This window comes from Pseudoliparis swirei, chromosome 22 (genome assembly GCF_029220125.1).
Source record: "Pseudoliparis swirei isolate HS2019 ecotype Mariana Trench chromosome 22, NWPU_hadal_v1, whole genome shotgun sequence".
NCBI classification, from domain to species: domain Eukaryota; kingdom Metazoa; phylum Chordata; class Actinopteri; order Perciformes; family Liparidae; genus Pseudoliparis; species Pseudoliparis swirei.
The window spans coordinates 18,741,653-18,760,530 of record NC_079409.1 but is presented as its reverse complement, the minus strand read 5'-3'; the positions used below and the strand labels follow the sequence as shown (position 1 = coordinate 18,760,530).

Below are 18,878 nucleotides of genomic sequence, written 5' to 3'. Positions count from 1 at the left end.
AGGACAGTGCTTTGAATGTCATTTGACAATTTCCTTTTAATTAGAACTAATTTACAGAAAGATGCCCAGCAGCTAATCTTTACAGGATAATTAACTTCTATTTTCTTTACTTTTAATTAAAAAGTGGAAAAGATTGAGCTGATCCATAAAGAATTGTTCTTTTGAAATGTTCATCAGACACTTCTTTTGGCTTTAGTAATATTTAGATCCTATCTGCTGCCCGCAGTCTTCACCGAGTCACTCCCCCTCTTATCCGAGGTATTAAGAAGTGGAACTATCAAAAGGAGAAATAGGAACCAGAGGAAAATTAGAATTGAATTAATGAAGAATTTATTGCAAAAAGACCCCCACCCCCCACCCTCATCCTTCATAATGCTGAAATAAAATGGACATCTTAGATATATCCATTTCATAGAAATTCCTTGATGGGAAAATGTAGTTTTATCTCAACTATTTGATACAGTAATAATTGTTCTTTTTCTAAAAGGATCCCCAATTAAATTCTGTCAAATGCCGCTTGACGAAAAGCTAATAGTTGCGTTCACAACGTTTCTATTTCAGCCCCCACAGACCACTGATTGTTATGAATATTAGTATTTTTGTATGAGGTTAAACATCTTCAAGTGCAGAGGAGTAAAACTCTCTCCTCTCGCTGGGGGAAAAAGTAGTTTCCTCGTCCACTTTTAGTGCCGTCCAACAGGACTTTACTTAGTGGAGATAAAGTGAGCCAATATGAGGTGAGCCGCCGCAGACGGAGCCAATGGCTGAAGATGGATGCCCCCACTTAACCATGATAGCTCCCTGGAGGAGCCTCACTCAATGGCTTCATTAAAAGTGAACGTTCTGGTGGAAAAAGGCTCGCTTATAAACCCGTAATTAAGGCCGCACATATTTTACCCGCTTTGTTTCAGCTGTCACGTCCGGTGTACAGGCACATGGTTAACTTTTATTTCCTTATAAGTCGCAGAATGACACCAATAAATCACCCGGCCGCAGGAGATGTTACAGGAAGGAGTGGAGGGTGCCTGAACGCAGCATTTAGAATCAGTGGCCCTGAGCGGGCTTTGTGACTTCTCTTTGGGGGGGCGGGACGGTGCACCAGCGTCCACTTGGACGCGGGTTCAGGCTCCATAGATGGGTGGGCGGAGTCGGGAGAGTAAGGCGGGAAACCCGGCTAACTCCACAGAGGAACTGGCTGGCGTCTGCCGAGGCCCTCGGGCACGCTCAGAGGGGCCTCCAGCATTTTAATGGCAGAGTGAAATGCCAGCATGTTTTCATGGCGTTCCAATTCCAACTGGTTGGATAAAGAAGTGAGAGCGCGTTATTCCCCTTCGACGGGCCAGACAGAGACGCCGGGCGCCGCAACACAGGACTTCCAGCGACGCCGCGGAAAACGCCGTGCCTGATTGGACTAAGATGCGCAACCTTGATTGTGTTAAACAGAAATCCTCCTTGTTTTAGAGCGCTGACATTATATCTGGGCAGCGTGTTTCATGGGTGTGTCTCCGTCTGACTGCATGGAGCGTAAAGTAAACTTTAGTGGACCATCGAGACGCACGACGTCATCGTTTTGCTGTGAGAAGCCTCGTCATCACGGCTGCTGCAGCCTCGCAGTGTGTACGTTCAAGCACGGGCGTGTTTTACAAGGTTGTGACTACATTTACACACAAGCACACACCCCAACCGCACATTTCCAGACGAGTGTTGTTCGGTGTTGAGTTTTCAAGCCGTTTTGTTGACTGTTGATTGTAAAGTGCCCGAATTTAGGAAGGTAGCCATTTCTAATCAGGAGAATTACATTGCTTAGCAACCGGAAAATCAAGTTAAACAACGCCATCGCTTATTCGAGAACACATCAGTGTGAGAACACATCAGTCCTCCAAGCACACACACACACACACACACACGCAGTGCTACGGCTTTAGCTCCACATTCAGTTTGATCACAGAGAACAACATGTACTACGCAGTGTGAAGAAGAAGAAAAAAGTTCGAAACGCTAAGATTCCTTTGAGGGTTCTTGTAGCATATTAAGCTATTAAGAGTTGCGCATATGGTATCTATTTCATTACAGTGATCAGGGATTAAATTAGAGGCTTGAGCCCTGTAACATACAGGACTGTCTCAGAAAATTAGAATATTGTGATGAAGTTCTTTATTTTCTGTAATGCAATTAAAAAAACAAAAATGTCATGCATTCTGGATTCATTACAAATCAACTGAAATATTGCAAGCCTTTTATTCTGATTTATTGCTGATTATGGCTTACAGCTTAAGAAAACTCAAATATCCTATCTCTAAATATTAGAATATCATGAAAAAGTATACTAGTAGGGTATTAAACAAATCACTTGAATTGTCTAATTAACTCGAAACACCTGCAAGGGTTTCCTGAGCCTTGACAAACACTCAGCTGTTATAAATCTTTTTTTTACTTGGTCTGAGGAAATATTAAAATTTTATGAGATAGGATTTTAGAGTTTTCTTAAGCTGTAAGCCATAATCAGCAATATAAAAAAATAAAAAAAGGCTTGCAATATTTCAGTTGATTTGTAATGAATCCAGAATGCATGACATTTTTGTTTTTTTAATTGCATTACAGAAAATAAAGAACTTTATCACAATATTCTAATTTTCTGAGACAGTCCTGTATATACACTAAAACTCCTCCGAGGCGGAGGGAGCCCTCTGCTTCCCATAGGTCATTAAAGGAGGAGAGAGCGTGGCCCCCAGTCTCTCCTTCCAAATCCTCTGTGCAAGACCAGACCAAAAATAAAAGTCCTCTTCTATTTAAACATACGTGTTTCTTCTCCAGCTGTGGAGGTAAACAAGCTGCATGAACCATAAGCCAATACCTTACCGTGTGTGTGTGTGTGTGTGTGAGTGAGTGAATGTGTGCGTGTGTGTGTGTGTGAGAGTGAGTGAGTGAATGTGTGTGTGTGTGTGAATGTGTGTGTGTGTAGGTGTGTGTGTGTGTGTGTGTGTGTGTGTGTGCCTCAGTATCAGTGTTGGCACAAAAGGACCAGTCATAGGAGCGCAGTTGGCAGAGGGCTGAGCCGTGTGGCCCTGTTGGTTTATGGTTTTTTCGGGCTGCATTATGCATATTCATGTTGAGTCTCAGGTGCTGCGTTTTATCCCCCGGGCAGCTTGGACACGTTTTCAATGGACCTTTTGGATGCAGAAACTGTATAGGTAGGAGAATAAGAAAAAACTGAAGATTTCCATGCTTCTAGAGATCTGCCGCTTTGTTGTGTCAGATTCGATTACCTCACCTCTAATGAGGGCGCCATAGAGGAGGCGGGGTTTGTGGTCCACGCGTCGCACTGTGGAGCCCGTTGATAATGTATCGCTATCACAGCCCGGACACAAACTCCACACATTGGAGAAAAGAGGAAAGGAAAAAGAAGCGTGGCCATGAAACAAGCAGACGCTCGGGTACTTTTGCACACACATATTTGTTTTTCTTAGTTTCAGAGACCAGCTTGGCATAGGTTTGTTGTTGCCATTTTGTATTTGAGTTTTCTCCTGTAAAATATGCTCACTCCACCACCTGTGTCCTCTCTCCCTCTGTGACTCATTAATCCTCTGTCCATCATATGGTCTCAGAGTATCACCCCGTTTTATAGACTCGGGGGGGCATTACCATATCCCTCTCCGCATGGCCGATCCCTATCAGACAGAGAGGCCACCAACAAAAGAGCCTCTGTGACCGGGCCTCGCATTCAGCCACCAATGTCTCTATTAGCATCGGCTGCTGCTGCTGCTGCTGTTTGAACAGAGTCCCATGAATGTGGATGAAACCGCTTGGGGCCGCTTCCTCTACAAAGTGATGCCCGTGAATCAGCACTAATGATGGTTTTATTTATTTATCTGATGATAACTTTCTGTGATGGATAGATTTGTGGATGGATAGATCCCGTGTGACACCTCAGAACGGGTCAAAGTCTCGTCTGGTTATGGACATCTGAATACACACAAGCAGAATTTGATAAAGTTGTATCTGAAACATACCGTGCTTATGTAACACAAACATTTCTATTAATATGTATTAATAATGGGACTGGCTTGGATGCATTATTACCAATATCAGACTGATTCTGCCTCAAATAACCGATGAGAATGGAGCCAATCTATTCAACTCAACTATATGAATAGATTAGTATTCATTTATAATACTTTGTATACTGGAACTTGTTGCTGCAATAACAATGGTTTACACTTAAATTGTAATTCCTGTTCAAAGGAGCAACAAGTTGCCTCTGTCGGAGTTATTATAATACATAATTCAGTTAATCTATATCTATGTATTTATTATGTGTTACATTTTGTTCTACTAAGTTATTAAAACGATATTTAAGTCCCATTAAACAATAATCCCAGTCCTAGTGTAAAACGCCCATATGGTGCGTATGGATTATACATGGTGCGTATAGATTATATCTCAGGGACAAGTCAGATGCGGTGAGTGACGACCAAAAGATTCCAACGTAACTTTCCAAAACGCCGTGTGCCTGAATCCTTAAATCCGCTCTCATGCTCGGCTCCCCGCTTCATACAGACGTCTGAGCCGCTTTAATGAGCCACAGTTTGGAGGCGGACTCTGTGGAACGCCGCCGCTCCGCCCGCCGTGTCATTGGTCATCTGAACTCCAGAGTGAGGCTCCGATAAGAGGGCGAGGCCCCGATGGAAATGCAATGCGAGGAGAGAGGGTCACATGGGCGAATGTGACAGGGTTTTAAACAGTACACAACTAAATATAGCGGGGAAGGGGGGAAGGGGGGTGCACTATCAGAAAATGAGTTAGGAGTGTGGTGTGCTGGTCGTTTAGAAAGTCATTATTCTTATCATTGCTGTCTCTGAAATAATTTCAGGTCTCTCCATGCAATGAATACTGTATAATAAACCAAACATGTGAGAATGCTCACAAACTTTGTTAATCTACGCCGTGCCCGAGAAGTAGCCATCCGCCCCCCCCCCCCCCCCCCACCCCTTTAATGCCTCTGACTGGGTTGGAGTGTTTCATTTTTCCATATTCAGCAAGGCCTCCGGTGTCTCTATGAAAAAGCTCCATTTAGTTACTATCTGCTGGAGTGGGGAAGTGAGATGCCCTTATTCCGAGTCTATTAAACCTCAATTCTATCTCATCTTATCTCCCCAATCTTTGTGTCTTATTGACCATGAAGTTTATCTTTAATCTCTCTTCACCCTTATTATCACACAACACTGTAGGTCTATTTTCTGCAGCGCAATGGCGCTGTGCTTTATTTGCCGGCAACAGAGGAAGAATCGTTTAGTTGTACACACAGTTCTTATTCAGCTGTGTAATGGAATGTGTACAGAGAGCGCGTGTGTGTGTTGTGTGTGTGAGTGTGTTTTTTTAGAAACGCGTTTCTCCCCGCACTGTCCTCAATTTCCTTGGCAGCAGCTTCTTATTTGTATTTTTTTTAACGCCAGTCATACAATCTCCCCTTGATGCTGCGATATGTATCTCCCGGCATCATCGTGAGCGATGGTCGCCTCGTGGAGTCACTTCACGCCTCGCTTCGCTCCTCAGCGGAATCAGCAGAAGGCGCCGGATAAGATCATAAAAACTGTATCTTAATTTGAAAAGCGCCACTCCGCAGTGTCTATTAGGAGATCTGTGCGCTAATTCTTTTCATGTCCGAGGCTTCCTGCCGCGTGGCGCTCGCTACAAAAGGGCTAATTTATAAGGCTAATGAAAAGAGCAAGCAGCTTGGCGGACATTGGGGGGGGGTCTTTTATGAGTCGCGTGCGAGGGGAAGAAAGAGAACCACGAGAGGCCCGCTTTCTGAATTGAAATTATTGCTTTATTACAGCTGAGGGCCTCGCTCGCCACAATAGAAGAAACATGGAAGGCGTCGAGAGGAGAGCGGCGCGCTGCGTTTGAGCTCCACAGTGATTGATGCGCGACAGGAGAGACAGCGTCCTTTGGGTTTTACTATTCCCTTAAAAAAATGATATTATTTTAAGAAATCGATGCAGGTTTTCTCATATTATTTCAAAACATAAACTAACCTTCAACTTGTATGCCGTGGAAATTCACGCACAGGCGTATTTTGGCCGGATGCACATTATCTTAATAACATTCAAATGGTGGATGAGATGTTTCTCAGAACTAATACAATCCCAGGTAGCAATACAGTAATTCCATCAGCGCCCTTGATTGAAGCAAAAATGGTAATATGCAAATGGAAAGAGAGAGATGTACAGCTACGAGCGGAACTCTGGAATCATTCAGATTTAAAGGAATAATATTGCACAGAGGGGGGAAAACATTAATCACACGGAAAAGTGTCTCCTTTAAGATTGCACTGGTGTATTACCCCGAGGCACGGAATGTAAATGGAAAATCAACATTGTACCCTGTGATAAGGCTAACAAATTAATAAAAGTATTTTCTTTCCTCCTCCCATGCTGATGAAACGTCTGGAAAGGGAACTTTTCTTCTTTTCTTTCTTTTCTCTGCCCTCCTGTGTCTGTGTGAGGTTTTGTTTTGCAGGTGTAGGATTAACATCAGCCTCACCTCGGCTGCTAGTCAGCGGGTTTCTCTCAGTCTCGAAGGGCTTTTTCAAACTCTGTAATGGAATATTATGGCAAAAAAAATCTTTATTGACATGGTCATATCTTTGTCTACATGCTCCATGTAGACGGTGCAGTGCTGTGCTGCTCTTTGAGTTGCATCTACATTTGCGGTATCTTAACAAAAGAACCAAGTAGAGGGAGTGAGAGGGAGAGAGAGACAGAGACAGAGAGAGAGAGAGACAGAGAGACAGAGAGAGAGAGAGAGCCTGAAGGATGTGATGAAACTGCTGAACATCTCCCTTGTGTGTTTGTGTGTGTATGTGTGTGTACTTATGCCCGTGTGTGTGTTCCCTCAGGTCCTCTGGAGGATGGCCTGGAGGAAGAGGAGGAGGAGTGCGTCTCCGAGGAGAACGAGCTCTTGGCCAAAGACGAATTCTCGGCAGAGGAGAACTTCTCCGGCGAGTTCGAGGCAGAGAACATGAGCTGTGAAGACATGGAGTACTTCTGCAGCAAAGGTGTGTGTGTGTGTGTATTCAATTCAATTCAGTTTATTTGTATAGCCCAATTTCACAAATTACAAATTTGTCTCGGAGTGCTTTACAATCTGTACACATAGACATCCCTGCCCCAAAACCTCGCATCGGATCAGGAAAAACTCCCAAATAACCCTTCAGGGGGAAAAAAAGGGAAGAATGTGTGTGTGTATGTGTATGTGTGTGTGTGTGTGTGTGTGCGTACGTGTGATCGGACATGACAGGTCTTTCTCCCGCATCGCTGCCGAGAGTTGAAGCCATCCATTCTGATATTTGATCTTATGTAACAGTAGTTTGATCTGGGAGAGGGAGACGGCTCCGCCTCCTCGTGCCGCCGGCCGCCGAGGCCATGCGAGCGCTCGGCTTCACCCGCTGCAGCTCGGAGGTCCGGCGCTATGAAAGCACGTCGGCGCCGAGCCGCCTTTGAACTCCGATTCAATTAGTCGGCTTCTTTGTGTGTTTGTTTCATTCTCGCTCAGCTCGCCATCAGAGGAGCTCATTTGTGGTCTGCTCCAGGTTACAGTGTGAAGATGACAGACACCCCCACCCCCACCTCTTCCAACCACCACCCCCCTCTGGTCTCGTGGTTTCCACTACCCCAGGTGTCCCCCCCCACACACACACACACACACACACACACTCTTACTGGCACACGGATGCCATAAATTTGACTTTTTAATGAAGGGCCTCCTCTTTCTCCTTTCAAAGGGGAAGTTGTTTAAAATGATTTGGTCACACTTCTAAACTGATGTGCCTCGTGGGATTACATTATTGGAGGAAAACAAATCTTTCATGTTTCCAGGTACAGGCTATGCCCTGGCAATCGTATCAATAACGCTTTCCTTTTGTTCTCCGAGAAAAGTTGAACGGCGCAATTGTTTGGAAATTGCAATTACCGGCGACGCTCCGTTGGCGCTTTGTCTCTGTCGTAATGTGGCCTTACACAAACTTCAAAGTGGAACCTAAGGTCTTGTAATAACCCAGTAGCTATGAAATAGATGTTGGAGTACACATCCATGGCTACAGCTAGAAAAGGAAAGTAAAAAGAAGAAAAAAAGTACAACTTGTGAAAATCTTCAAAGAACCTCATCAGAGCTGTTTGATATTTCCATTGTTTTGGTTAAACCATGTCAGGAACTGGGTCTCAAATCTCCTTTCCATGTTTATGAACAAAGTCAACACTAAATAGCAATCCCAAATGTCAAATACTACTTTTTTGGAGGGCACTGGTAATCTGTTCCTTGTCATACACGAGCCTTACGAGTCAGATTCTTTTCTATTACTTTGCTATCAAAGCTTACAGAAGCTAAGTCTCCCTTTGCCTTCTAAGACCTACGTGATGTACTATCCACATCTCCTTTCTTCATTTTCCTCACTGAAAAACTTGTGTGCAACCATCAGGTGTAGCCATTTCCCCCATGATCCCTCCCTTCATTAGATCTATTTTAAACTAATGTCAGAGTGGCTTAAATTTACCACACTTATGTGAAAGCAGCGTGAATTAAACAGGACCCAATCCTGGTGGCATTAAACGGTTTTAAATGTGTTATTCCTCGACTATAGGAGGGGAAAAAAAGAGCCCCCTTGATTAACTAAACCCTCTCAAATGTGATGGCGTGCGGTAATTAGCCTGCGTGGACGTGAACGTGGGTTTTAAAGCAGCCACTCATCCCTCGGCCTTTATCTTCTGCTGCTTCCCGGAGAATAAGGTCTCCCGTGTGAGGTTCCTCCATGAGCAGCGACTCCCTGGTCTTAGCTTAGCCTTGTATCTGTGTAGTCACTCTATGGAATGGGCTTGTCAGGGGGACCTAAACCTCCATTAAAAGTTTCAGTCTATAATAGGTATTAAAAAGATGTAGGAACACAAAGAGGAGTACCAATTTTCATTAACATATGAAGCACTTATTAACTTTGATCAGAGTGCGGTGAAGGAGCAAAGCTGCTTAAAGGCGCAAAGGTCAAGAAGTTGAATGCCACTAAGGCTCAGCCGTTTGCCTTAGCCTGGCAGAAACGGGACTCCCCCGATAAGTATGAGGAGCACCTTGGCGTCCCATCTGGGTCTGAGGCTTGGGACCCTCTCAATTGTGCGATGGTTGACCCCGTAACCCATTTAGTTAATGGTGTCATGGTCCTCCATGGTCTGTAATGCTTTCATGGAGACCTGTTAGCCTTGAATGTGCAACATTAATTTGAAATCTCACCGATTGTAAGCAGTAAGTGTAATGTATGTTAAAAAAAAATACATTTACCTCCAAAGACCCTGCTGAATTAACTTGATCTATTTCAGAACCTTTTAGGCCCATGACCCTAAACTCAAACTATTATCTACCTTCATCACGAGTGGCATATGTCTTTTAAATGGGATAACTCAGAAAGTACTGTTTTCACCATGTTTTAAGAATAAAATTGTCTATAAATAAAGAATATGAATGATTTATGAACAAACCTCTCTGTAAAAACCTTTAGAATAAAAAATGGAGCAAAGTGGAACTTCTGGTTCAGAATGGAATAAAAAGTGCCTTTAACCCTTGTGTTGCCTTCGGGTCATTTTGACCCGATTCAATATTTAACCCTCCTGTCGCCTTCGGGTCAATTTGACCCGATTCAATGTTTAATGTCGGTGTTCTTTCGGGAGTCAACAAACAAACATAAAGTACCTCACACTTAAACTTGGAAAACAATATTAATTCTAATAATTTTCTGGAGATTTTAATAGCTGGGGTCATATTGACCTCAAGGGTAAAATATGTTAGTAAATATAAAGGTAACAGGAGGGTTAAACATTGAATCGGGTCATATTGACCCGAAGGCGACAGGAGGGTGAAACATTGAATCGGGTCAAATTGACCCGAAGGCAACACAAGGGTTAAAGATGTGTATTGTAATATGACTGCAGGTAAATAGGGTAAAAAATGTAAATCGTGAAACTCCTTCATTTGAATACTCAAGACAATACATTTTACGATTACATTTCATGTGTAAATATGCAATTGAAAAAAAAATTGAAATTGAGAGGAAATATACGGATGCATATGTACATAGAAAACATGGTAATTGAAACACCTCAAGATGTATTTTATGCATTAACTGAATTTAGCCAAAAATCTTCAAATTGACCAGTGCAATAAAATGTATGTTTTTGCCCATTAAAAAGGTGCAACAGTCCAAACTCAGAATATATTTGATTAAAGGCTTGTCTCTGCATGGCTCTCAACGTGGTGACAACTGCAAAGGTAGACATTCCTATACTATGTCTTTACATGGCAAATAGTTGTTAAATGCTATATTAATGCAGTGAATTTGGAATTTACCACATTTAAGTATATGTTGATAACACTAATGTATTGATACTTTGATAATAGTACCATACTTGTATTGTGGTAAATGACTGAATATCGGGAACACTCAACTTAAAGGTAGACTATGCAGCAGAGAGAAGGAACCGTGTTTAATATACATTATTAGAAGGTGTTTGCTAACGTATTGAGACCTCTGTGAGGAGGGGGAAAAGGCATACTATCAAAAGAAATAACCTTGGCCTTTCCTCTGCGTTGAAACAGGATGTTACCTCAAACAACATCTCCTGCTCGGTTTCACATTTATGGAGCTCTGCTTGTGAAGAGTCCAGAGGCCACAGTAAAGATTTATACTCCACTGACACAACCTCGGGTCCATAATTGTAAGAAAGATACCTTTTTTTATATACCGAGTGGCATCTCTTTTTTTTTTTACTGAAATTGTGAAATTTCACCTTGCTGTTTCACCCTGTCTTTTATTGTTGGCTATCTGTGAAGTTCAGCTCAGGGTGTTGCCACAAGCTGTTCCTTTTGTGCTCTCCAAGCGTCGTCTCGTGACAAATGACTTCCTTAGTTAGCTCCGATGCTAGATCTACATGTCATTTCATCTATCTCATTTCCTCAATGTAAAACGCATTTATGTGAGGTAAAACAACATCGTGTTTCAGCTCAAACTGCTCGTTTCTGATGCTGTTGTATCCTACTAATAAGAACATATTGCGCTCTACTAAAATAGAAAAAAATCATAATTTAGGCAGCAGCACTTTATCTCAGTGGAAGTGAGAGCGTGAGAGCTGGGGACCGCACACACAGTGCTGAACATGGCCACCTTGACCCCTCAAATAACCTCTCAGGGAGCAATATGACTTGCGGTGGTCAGAGGCGTTCAGTAACCAACGGAAAGTGGCAGAATTAATGATGCAATCAGAATCCACAGCAACACGGGAGGAAGATCTGCTTGGCGTTTTCGCCACAGCTGCCAGTGCCCAGAATGGCAAATGTGGAATTTTAATGCACGGTCGATGCCGGAGAATATGGAGAAATGCTAATTTGCGACGCGATAAGATGAATCGCGTCATCCCTTTAGCCCCATTTGACTCAGTGGAGGAAATTAATCATTAATGTTTGTTAAGTATGACAATCTAACTGGGCCAGATCTACATGCTCAGAGACTGAGGCAGAGCGAGATAAAGAGCCAGGCTGCAGACAGGGAGGAAAACTGCCAGATTCTGTAATGATGGGAATTTATTGGCATTTAAAGAGACAGTGGCAAGGCATTTCACTAATAGCCTCCCTCTCCCCATTGGAGTGCCTCTGCCTGCCACAAATTGCATACAATCCAAACCTATTTTTCAGATAGCAGGGAAGTCTTACAGCTATGCTTGACTTTGTGTATAAGGTTGCTTCCTGGATTGGACTTTATCTGTCGCAGCATAATCTGCATCAACAAGCAAATATGCAATATCAACAGACTAGCACTACCACTGGTGGTGGTGGCTGTGGGTGAATGGGAGGGTGGGTGGTGGGGGAGCAGTGGGTTAATATCCTCCTAATATTACATTCTGAAAATCACTGCCGAGCTCAAACACTACCAAGATTGTGATGGGTTTAGGAAAGTGGCAGCGGGTTAGTACCACATTGAAAACTGTGCAATCTCATATGAAGAATTAAAAAATACTTATACTCCATTTTGCAGGAACCGTGACCTGTCTTTGGACTCAGTGGTCAGGATTAGAGAGCTCTGAGCTCCTTAGAGTCACACACCAGAGATTGACATTTTCAAGGGCTTCCTTGGCAGAGACAATGCTAAAAAGGGGGGGAGGAAAAAAAGCCAATATGACTTTGTTGCTACCTTGCTCCAGGAATTGTTTGTGTAAATTGCCTATAAGCTTATTGACCCGGACGCGCAGCGCGCTGCGTGCCACTGTGATTTGGCTTGAGAGCCGTCCTTTGATAGAGCGGCGATAGGGCTGATTTTAACAGCTCGCTGGCTCCTCTTGCATGCCCGCCAACCCTTTGCCCAGCAAGCCGCCTCACCACCCCTCCCCCGTCCCTTCTGTTCCCTTCTGCCTTCTCTCACTCAACCGTAAGTATCTCCATTTGATTGCGCGAGGAAAAAGGAGCCTAAGCCAGATGTAAATTATGATCCAGGTGATAATGTAGAGGATGATCATTGACAATCTGTCTCCCTTGATAAGACGGCAGAGGGTTTCAATTCAAATGATGGAACAAGGCCGAATCTCTATTACTTAGCGTGGCCCTCTGCGAATGAAATGGAGCACCTCAATCAATCTGTTTCTCAGTCAGAAAGGTCAGATCTCCTATATGTCGTTTAGAAAACCATTAAAAAGATGAGCCTCCAAATTCCATCTGTATTGCAGGTTTTTATCAAACCGTGCTGCTCCAGCACTTCTTCCTCCGCCTGTGACATCTGTACAGGAAAACTTCATCAAAGCCCTGTGACATTGTTCCCTGTGAGGTTGCTGAGGCGATTGTGTTTAAAATGCACAGCAAACTGCGGCGGATAGAAGGCAGAAAATCCTTAATCACTGCTTAATTAAGGAATCATCTTGTAGCTCCATTTCCCGAGCTGTAATTAAACACTTCCAATAGGTTTGTTACAGGGCTTAACATGTTCGCCTGAGATCAAGGTAGTGCCTTTAATGTCATCTTTAAAAAAGAAACTCCGCTCCATTGGAAGGAACTGTTGATATGCGCCTTTGTTATCCTCGTCGTAATACGAGCATGGTGTGCTAAAGAGGTTCTCCGAGCCCAACAATAAATAATGGGGGAGTTTAGTTGAGTGGGCTCTCTGGTAATGTTCTGGGGAAAGGGAAAGGAGGGGGGAGAGGGGGGTCGCCAGCCCAAGCAGACACTTGCATAAGCAAATCTGGGTCATATTGACCTCGTGGACTGTAAGTAGGACATTTTCTGCACACTTCCCTTCAGTATAATATTTTTTCCCACTTCGTATACATCTCCTCATTCAGCGTGAGGCAGAAAGCCGACATCCTTTTGGCAATGTTTGCTACCTTCTTTGTCCAAAAAAAAGAAGCTAAACAAGCGTGTGTGTGTATGTGTGTGTGCGTGTGTGCGTGTGTGTGTGTGTGTGTGTGATCTGGAGATTAACTTAACTGTTGTGAAGTAGTGTGTGTCCTGTGGCAGTTGTCACTGGAAGTGTGATAACACTCTGAAATGCTTTTTGGAAGCTGTGTGTGTGTGTGTGTGTGGGGGGGGGGGGGGCATCACATTTGGTATGTTTTTTTATTATATATATATATACAAATAATACTGCTGTACAAGCTACATCATTACATCTCTTGTCTTTGTCATATTGACATTTAAATCTACATGTCAATCCCTTTTTCCTTTCCTTGTCGTGTGTGACGTGTAGTAATCCAGTGCAGTAATCCAGGCCGGTCCTTGACCGTTCACTATTGGGTTTAAAACATCAAAGGGCCAAAAACGATATGGTGACAAAAGTGGGAGAAGTGTTCCACCACAAACTATCAGCCGCCGCTACGCGCCCCGAGCAGATTTTAAAGTGACGACCAGTGTGTCAGCCATAGTGGATTCATCTGGAGCACAGGGGGTTCACCTACTGAGTCCTGTGTATGTGCCTATAAACTTTCAGTGCATACTCGAGACATGCAAAAAATTGATTTTGTTTTTTTGTCTACCATGAGTGCATCTCAGAGCGCCAAACAAGCCCCCCAGTCAGTGTTGCTCGCTGCACACTTGGGAGGTGGAGTCTGTTTAACAAGGTCTTTAAGCGCTTACATCCTGGAGAGAGATACCCAAATACCCCTTAGCGTGATCTGTGTGAGCCCCGCGACTGTAAATCAGCCTACATCCTATAAACACACATTCTCGCTCGCTCCACAATAGATCAAACAGTAATAAATAGCCACCTCTCTCCCACACATTGCTTTCCTTCCTGTTCCACGGGGCTTCCTCCTGTTCCTGTAAGCACTCATGGGAGCTCCCTTTTACATACAAGTATGCAGCTGGACCTGGTGATCTCACTGCAAAATAGACATCTAACAAACTATATACACAAGGACAAAGGCTCACATGACTTCAGATTGTGACACTCAAATATTACAAGAAATGGTTATAAAGCTAAAGTTTTTATAATAATGGATAATATCCAACGTTCTAAAAATCGGCCCTTTGGAAGGGAATCAGTCTACAATGCAGTGCTACATTAAACTATGAGTGTCGGAGCATTACATTTGGATTGAGTGCTTCTATCACTATGTCTTGTGTGCTTTATATGACTTGATGGGAATGTATTTGTTCTGCCCTGCAGGAGAGGAAGATGGCAACCGAGAAGCAAGAGAGTCGGAGATGGACGGGCAGGGCGAGAAGACCAGGCACAACACCGTGGGGCCAGATGACTGGGACGGTCCAAGTAAGAGAAGTCTGAATATCACTTTCCTAGAGAGCCACTTAGGGCCGTCTGAAGGGTCATTCTGGGCTCAGGCAGTGGACCTATGGCCTCCGTACAGGACACCCCCGGCTTTCAACTCCAGTGTGAACCAATGTGCTCCAATATTAGACACTCAGAGCAACCGAAGTTTTACGAGCAAGACAGTTTGCTGAGGGTGGGAGGAGCTTGTGATGGTGGGACAAATAAACACAGCACTTTGCCCCCGGGGACCAGTGAGTCCCGTGGCATGACCTCCGAGGTTACCGTAACCCAACCACAACGTTAAATACTTGTTAGTTACAATGTTAAACACGCTTTCAAACATTAGCTATGGATCGTGTTAATCAGGTGTTACAACCTCGTGTTACGACCTCGTGTTACGACCGCGTGTTACGACCTCGTGTTACGACCGTGAGTTACGACCGCGTGTTATGAATGCGTGTTACGGCCACGTGTTACGAACGCGTCTTATGAAAGCGTGTTACGGCCACGTGTTATGACCGCCTGTTACAAACTCCTGTTACAAACTCCTGTTACAACCGCCTGTTACGACCGCCTGTTACGACCGCCTGTTACAAAAGCCTGTTACAGCCGCGTGTTACAACCGCATGTTACAACCGCGTGTTACAACCGCCTGTTAGAACCGCCTGTTAGAACCGTGTGTTACAACCATGTGTTATGACCGCCTGTTACAAACTCCTGTTACAACCGCCTGTAACGACCACCTGTTAAAAACGCCTGTTACAAACACCTGTTACAACCTCGTTTTACAACCGTGTGTACAACCGCCTGTTACAACCGCGTGTTACCACCGCCTGTTACAACCGTCCGTTACAAACGCCAGGTTACAACCGTATGTTACAACTGTGTGTTACAACCGTGTGTTACTACCGCTTGTTACAACCATGTTTTTCAACCGCCTGTTACAACCGTGTGTTACAGCCACATGTTACAGCCGTGTAATAACTTAGGCTGCTTCTGCCTATGACAAAGTATGACGAGTAGGTATAGTGGTGAGATAACGTTGGACAATAGTGACCAATTTGCAAAGCATGGTGCCTAGTTTGAGGTTATAGTACAGTATTGATTTAGGTATTGAATAGAAAAAGAGCATTTATGGGCACTTCTGGTTGAAAAGAAGCATTATGTCCTCCATAGCAACCAAAGACGGACGAGAAGCCTGCACGCCACATAACAAGCCACTTTAATTGATGGCAAACCCACCATTTAGTTAACCTTAAATTACCAACAATTTCTTGCTCAAAGAAAGCAGGTACATCTTTGCCGATAATGCAAAGCAGATGTAGCGTTTCTGATGAGTTCAAAATACGTTTTGCTTTTCTTTTTTATCTTGTGTTGCCCTTTTACGAAAAAGAAACTTCATCAAAGTGATGGATAATACATTGAACAAGATAGTTGCACAGCAATTACTGCTCAGCAACAGCCTGCACCCACACTGCTGAACACACAAAATATGATTCCGTTTAATGCATAAAATGACCTTAAGAATTTATTGCAGGTACATGCGTTTGTAAAAAGAAGAAAAAAGGGAAAAGAAAAGAAAAGAGGAAGAGGGGGGAGAAAAGAAGGGAGAGAGAGAGAGCGAGGGAGAAAAAAAAGTGGATTTGGGCAAGTTGCGCTTCCTGGCTCGAAGCCCCCCGGGGTGTGTATTTTATACTGACAGTGAATCAGTGTTATCGCACCTATCAGATAATGCATTTATCATTAAATTTCACATTTGCATTTAAATCTGGGGAAGGAAATGAGCATTGCTGGCTAAAGATAAGAACGCTGGGACGACAGTAATAAACCATCACTGTGATCAGTCAGGGGACGGGGCTGAGGGGGTCAGCTCTGAACTACGGGGGCCGTGACAAAAAGAAGGCATCACACGCGGAAAAAAGGGGCGAGAAAAATGCTGAGCTTAAAAACGCCGCTTTGAAAAAAGGAGGGATGGATGTAGCATGACTCGATGTATGACTGACTGTAATTATCCTCCAACCTTCTACTTAACCATCAGAAAGAGAATTAGAGGCTCAGAAACACACTGCTGGACAGGCGGCGGAGGGCCAGAGTTTGTACGGCAGTTAAGTCGCTCTACGCACAGCGAAGATGGCTGAGCGGCCGAGGAGGCGATGTGAGACACGGTGCCCATTTCACGTTTTACTAAAGCACAGCCTGAGTGGTTCGGAGTTATCCAGTGGCATCCAGTTTGAAGACTCCGGCGCTGGTTTCTTATCTCCGAGCTAAGAAATGGTCAACTGTGCACATGGCTGCGTCCGAGTTTAAGAAACACGGTAATATATATCTGTGTTGGTCAGAGCACAAAATTCTGTTCGTAATCAACATGTAACCACGGATGTAACCCTGTCGACATCTCAATGATGTGGTGATTTACAACAAGGCACTCGTGCCCTCCCCCCCCCCCCCCTGTGTGTTCTCAATGGACAGCGTAGAGTGGGCAGAAATTAATCTTGGTCCATAATAATGCCATTCACTCTCCCATCATGGTGGCCATGAAAGGTCATTTCCCTTTTTAATTTTTCCCATTGTGCTGGAAAAGTCAGATGGGCATGTTGTAATTTGAATAAAGAGAGGGGGGAATCAGACAATCAGATAGGGACATTTGAAATGACATGACTTCCTGTTCAGAGCGATTAAAAGCACATTTATTTAGTTTGAGACTGTCTCCCCTTTAATCTCTTTGTAAATGCTCAGATAGTTCTGCTTTCAAAAGTTCTTTGTTATTCTTTTGGCTTAAGTTTAAGCAGGTGTGATTACCATCTCCGACAGATAATTTTTAATCACTCCGCGTGTGTATCTGAATAGGATGTGTAATGGCCGTTACATTTTTTTTTTAAAGTAAATGTTTGAAAAGGGGGAAGTGAAGCCTTTTAATGAGGTGGGCTAACTCGGAACATGCCCACCTGCTTTGGTGATTCTATTCAAGCACCTCCACGCCGCTTTCCCTTTTGCTGAGTAACAACAAAAGCCTTCACAATCTACATCCCTTAATTGAACTTTTTTTTCTTCTTCTACGTCTTCTTTCTTGTCCCTGCATTTCATCTCCGCTTCCGTAACTCACGTCAAGTGCTGTCCGCCATCTCCCAGTGTTCTCCGATTGTCTCTGTAGTGGCAGAGAAGCGTACAGAAGGACTCAGTAATATTAATATCTGATAGAGCTGCTGCTGGCTCTCTGATGTGGAACACCCAGCCCTTTCTCTCCCCCTCGTCGCTCCACAAGTATGTCCTTAAGCAAATCTGCGCACTGATCTTCTGTCTGGTGTTCATTTCTCGTCACGGGTGCTTCGCAATCAGCCGCTGATTTGGGCGATAGCGCGTCATGCTATTCTTTTCATTTTCACGGCCTGCTGATATGAATCTGACTCCGTCTCTCTCGTTCTCTTCCACTCGCTCTCCTCCAGGCTAATTGGGAGTGGTGTCTGTTAGCTAGCTAACTCCGCTAATGAACTTGTTCTCAGCCTTATCTAAATGTGTGCTCGTGTAAACTACACCCCCTTATGAAAGTCAGGGAAATCCAGGGTTCGTTATGAGCTGCTGTAATTATGATCGCTGCCGCTTTCTGCTCAGAGGCCTGAAAGATACCGGCTGTTTCAGCCTGAAACACATTGTGTTGTCCAACAGTGATGGAATGAATTCTGGCTGATAACATGTATCGCTGGTGAGCAATATAATACAGCTTTATTGACTTTGAATAAATAATGAAACATTAAAATCACAGGGCTCTATGGCAAAAGTTGGCCAGGCCAAATCATTGGCAACTATTATGAGGAAATTGGCAATCAGTTCTCATTCCTTTGGTTGGACTTTGACGAGAAAGGTTTTGGAATGCTGTACTCAAGTAAAAGTACTTTATTACTTATTTAAAAAAATAAAAGGTGTGTTTGTTCAAAAGTGATTTAAGTAAATGTTACTGTGTTCTTTTTGTTTTAAAATGGCAGCGGAGGCGAGGTATGTGATACAACTTAAAGTCAAAACAGAGACTGCTTTAAATGACAGACTAAAGAACATCAGCAACCAGACTCCTTATGTACAAACCAATAGGCACTAGCCT

At 43.7% G+C, this 18,878-nt stretch overlaps 1 protein-coding gene across 1 annotated transcript in view; it reads left to right on the top strand.

Moving 5' to 3' along the window:
• Positions 1 to 18,878, top strand: part of zfpm2a (zinc finger protein, FOG family member 2a) — a 126,413-nt gene that overhangs the window by 23,415 nt on the left and 84,120 nt on the right. The window contains exons 2-3 of the mRNA XM_056444751.1: positions 6,899 to 7,057; positions 14,684 to 14,785. Of these exons, the coding sequence (XP_056300726.1) occupies positions 6,899 to 7,057; positions 14,684 to 14,785 (261 nt within the window). The remainder of the gene's footprint in view (positions 1 to 6,898; positions 7,058 to 14,683; positions 14,786 to 18,878) is intronic.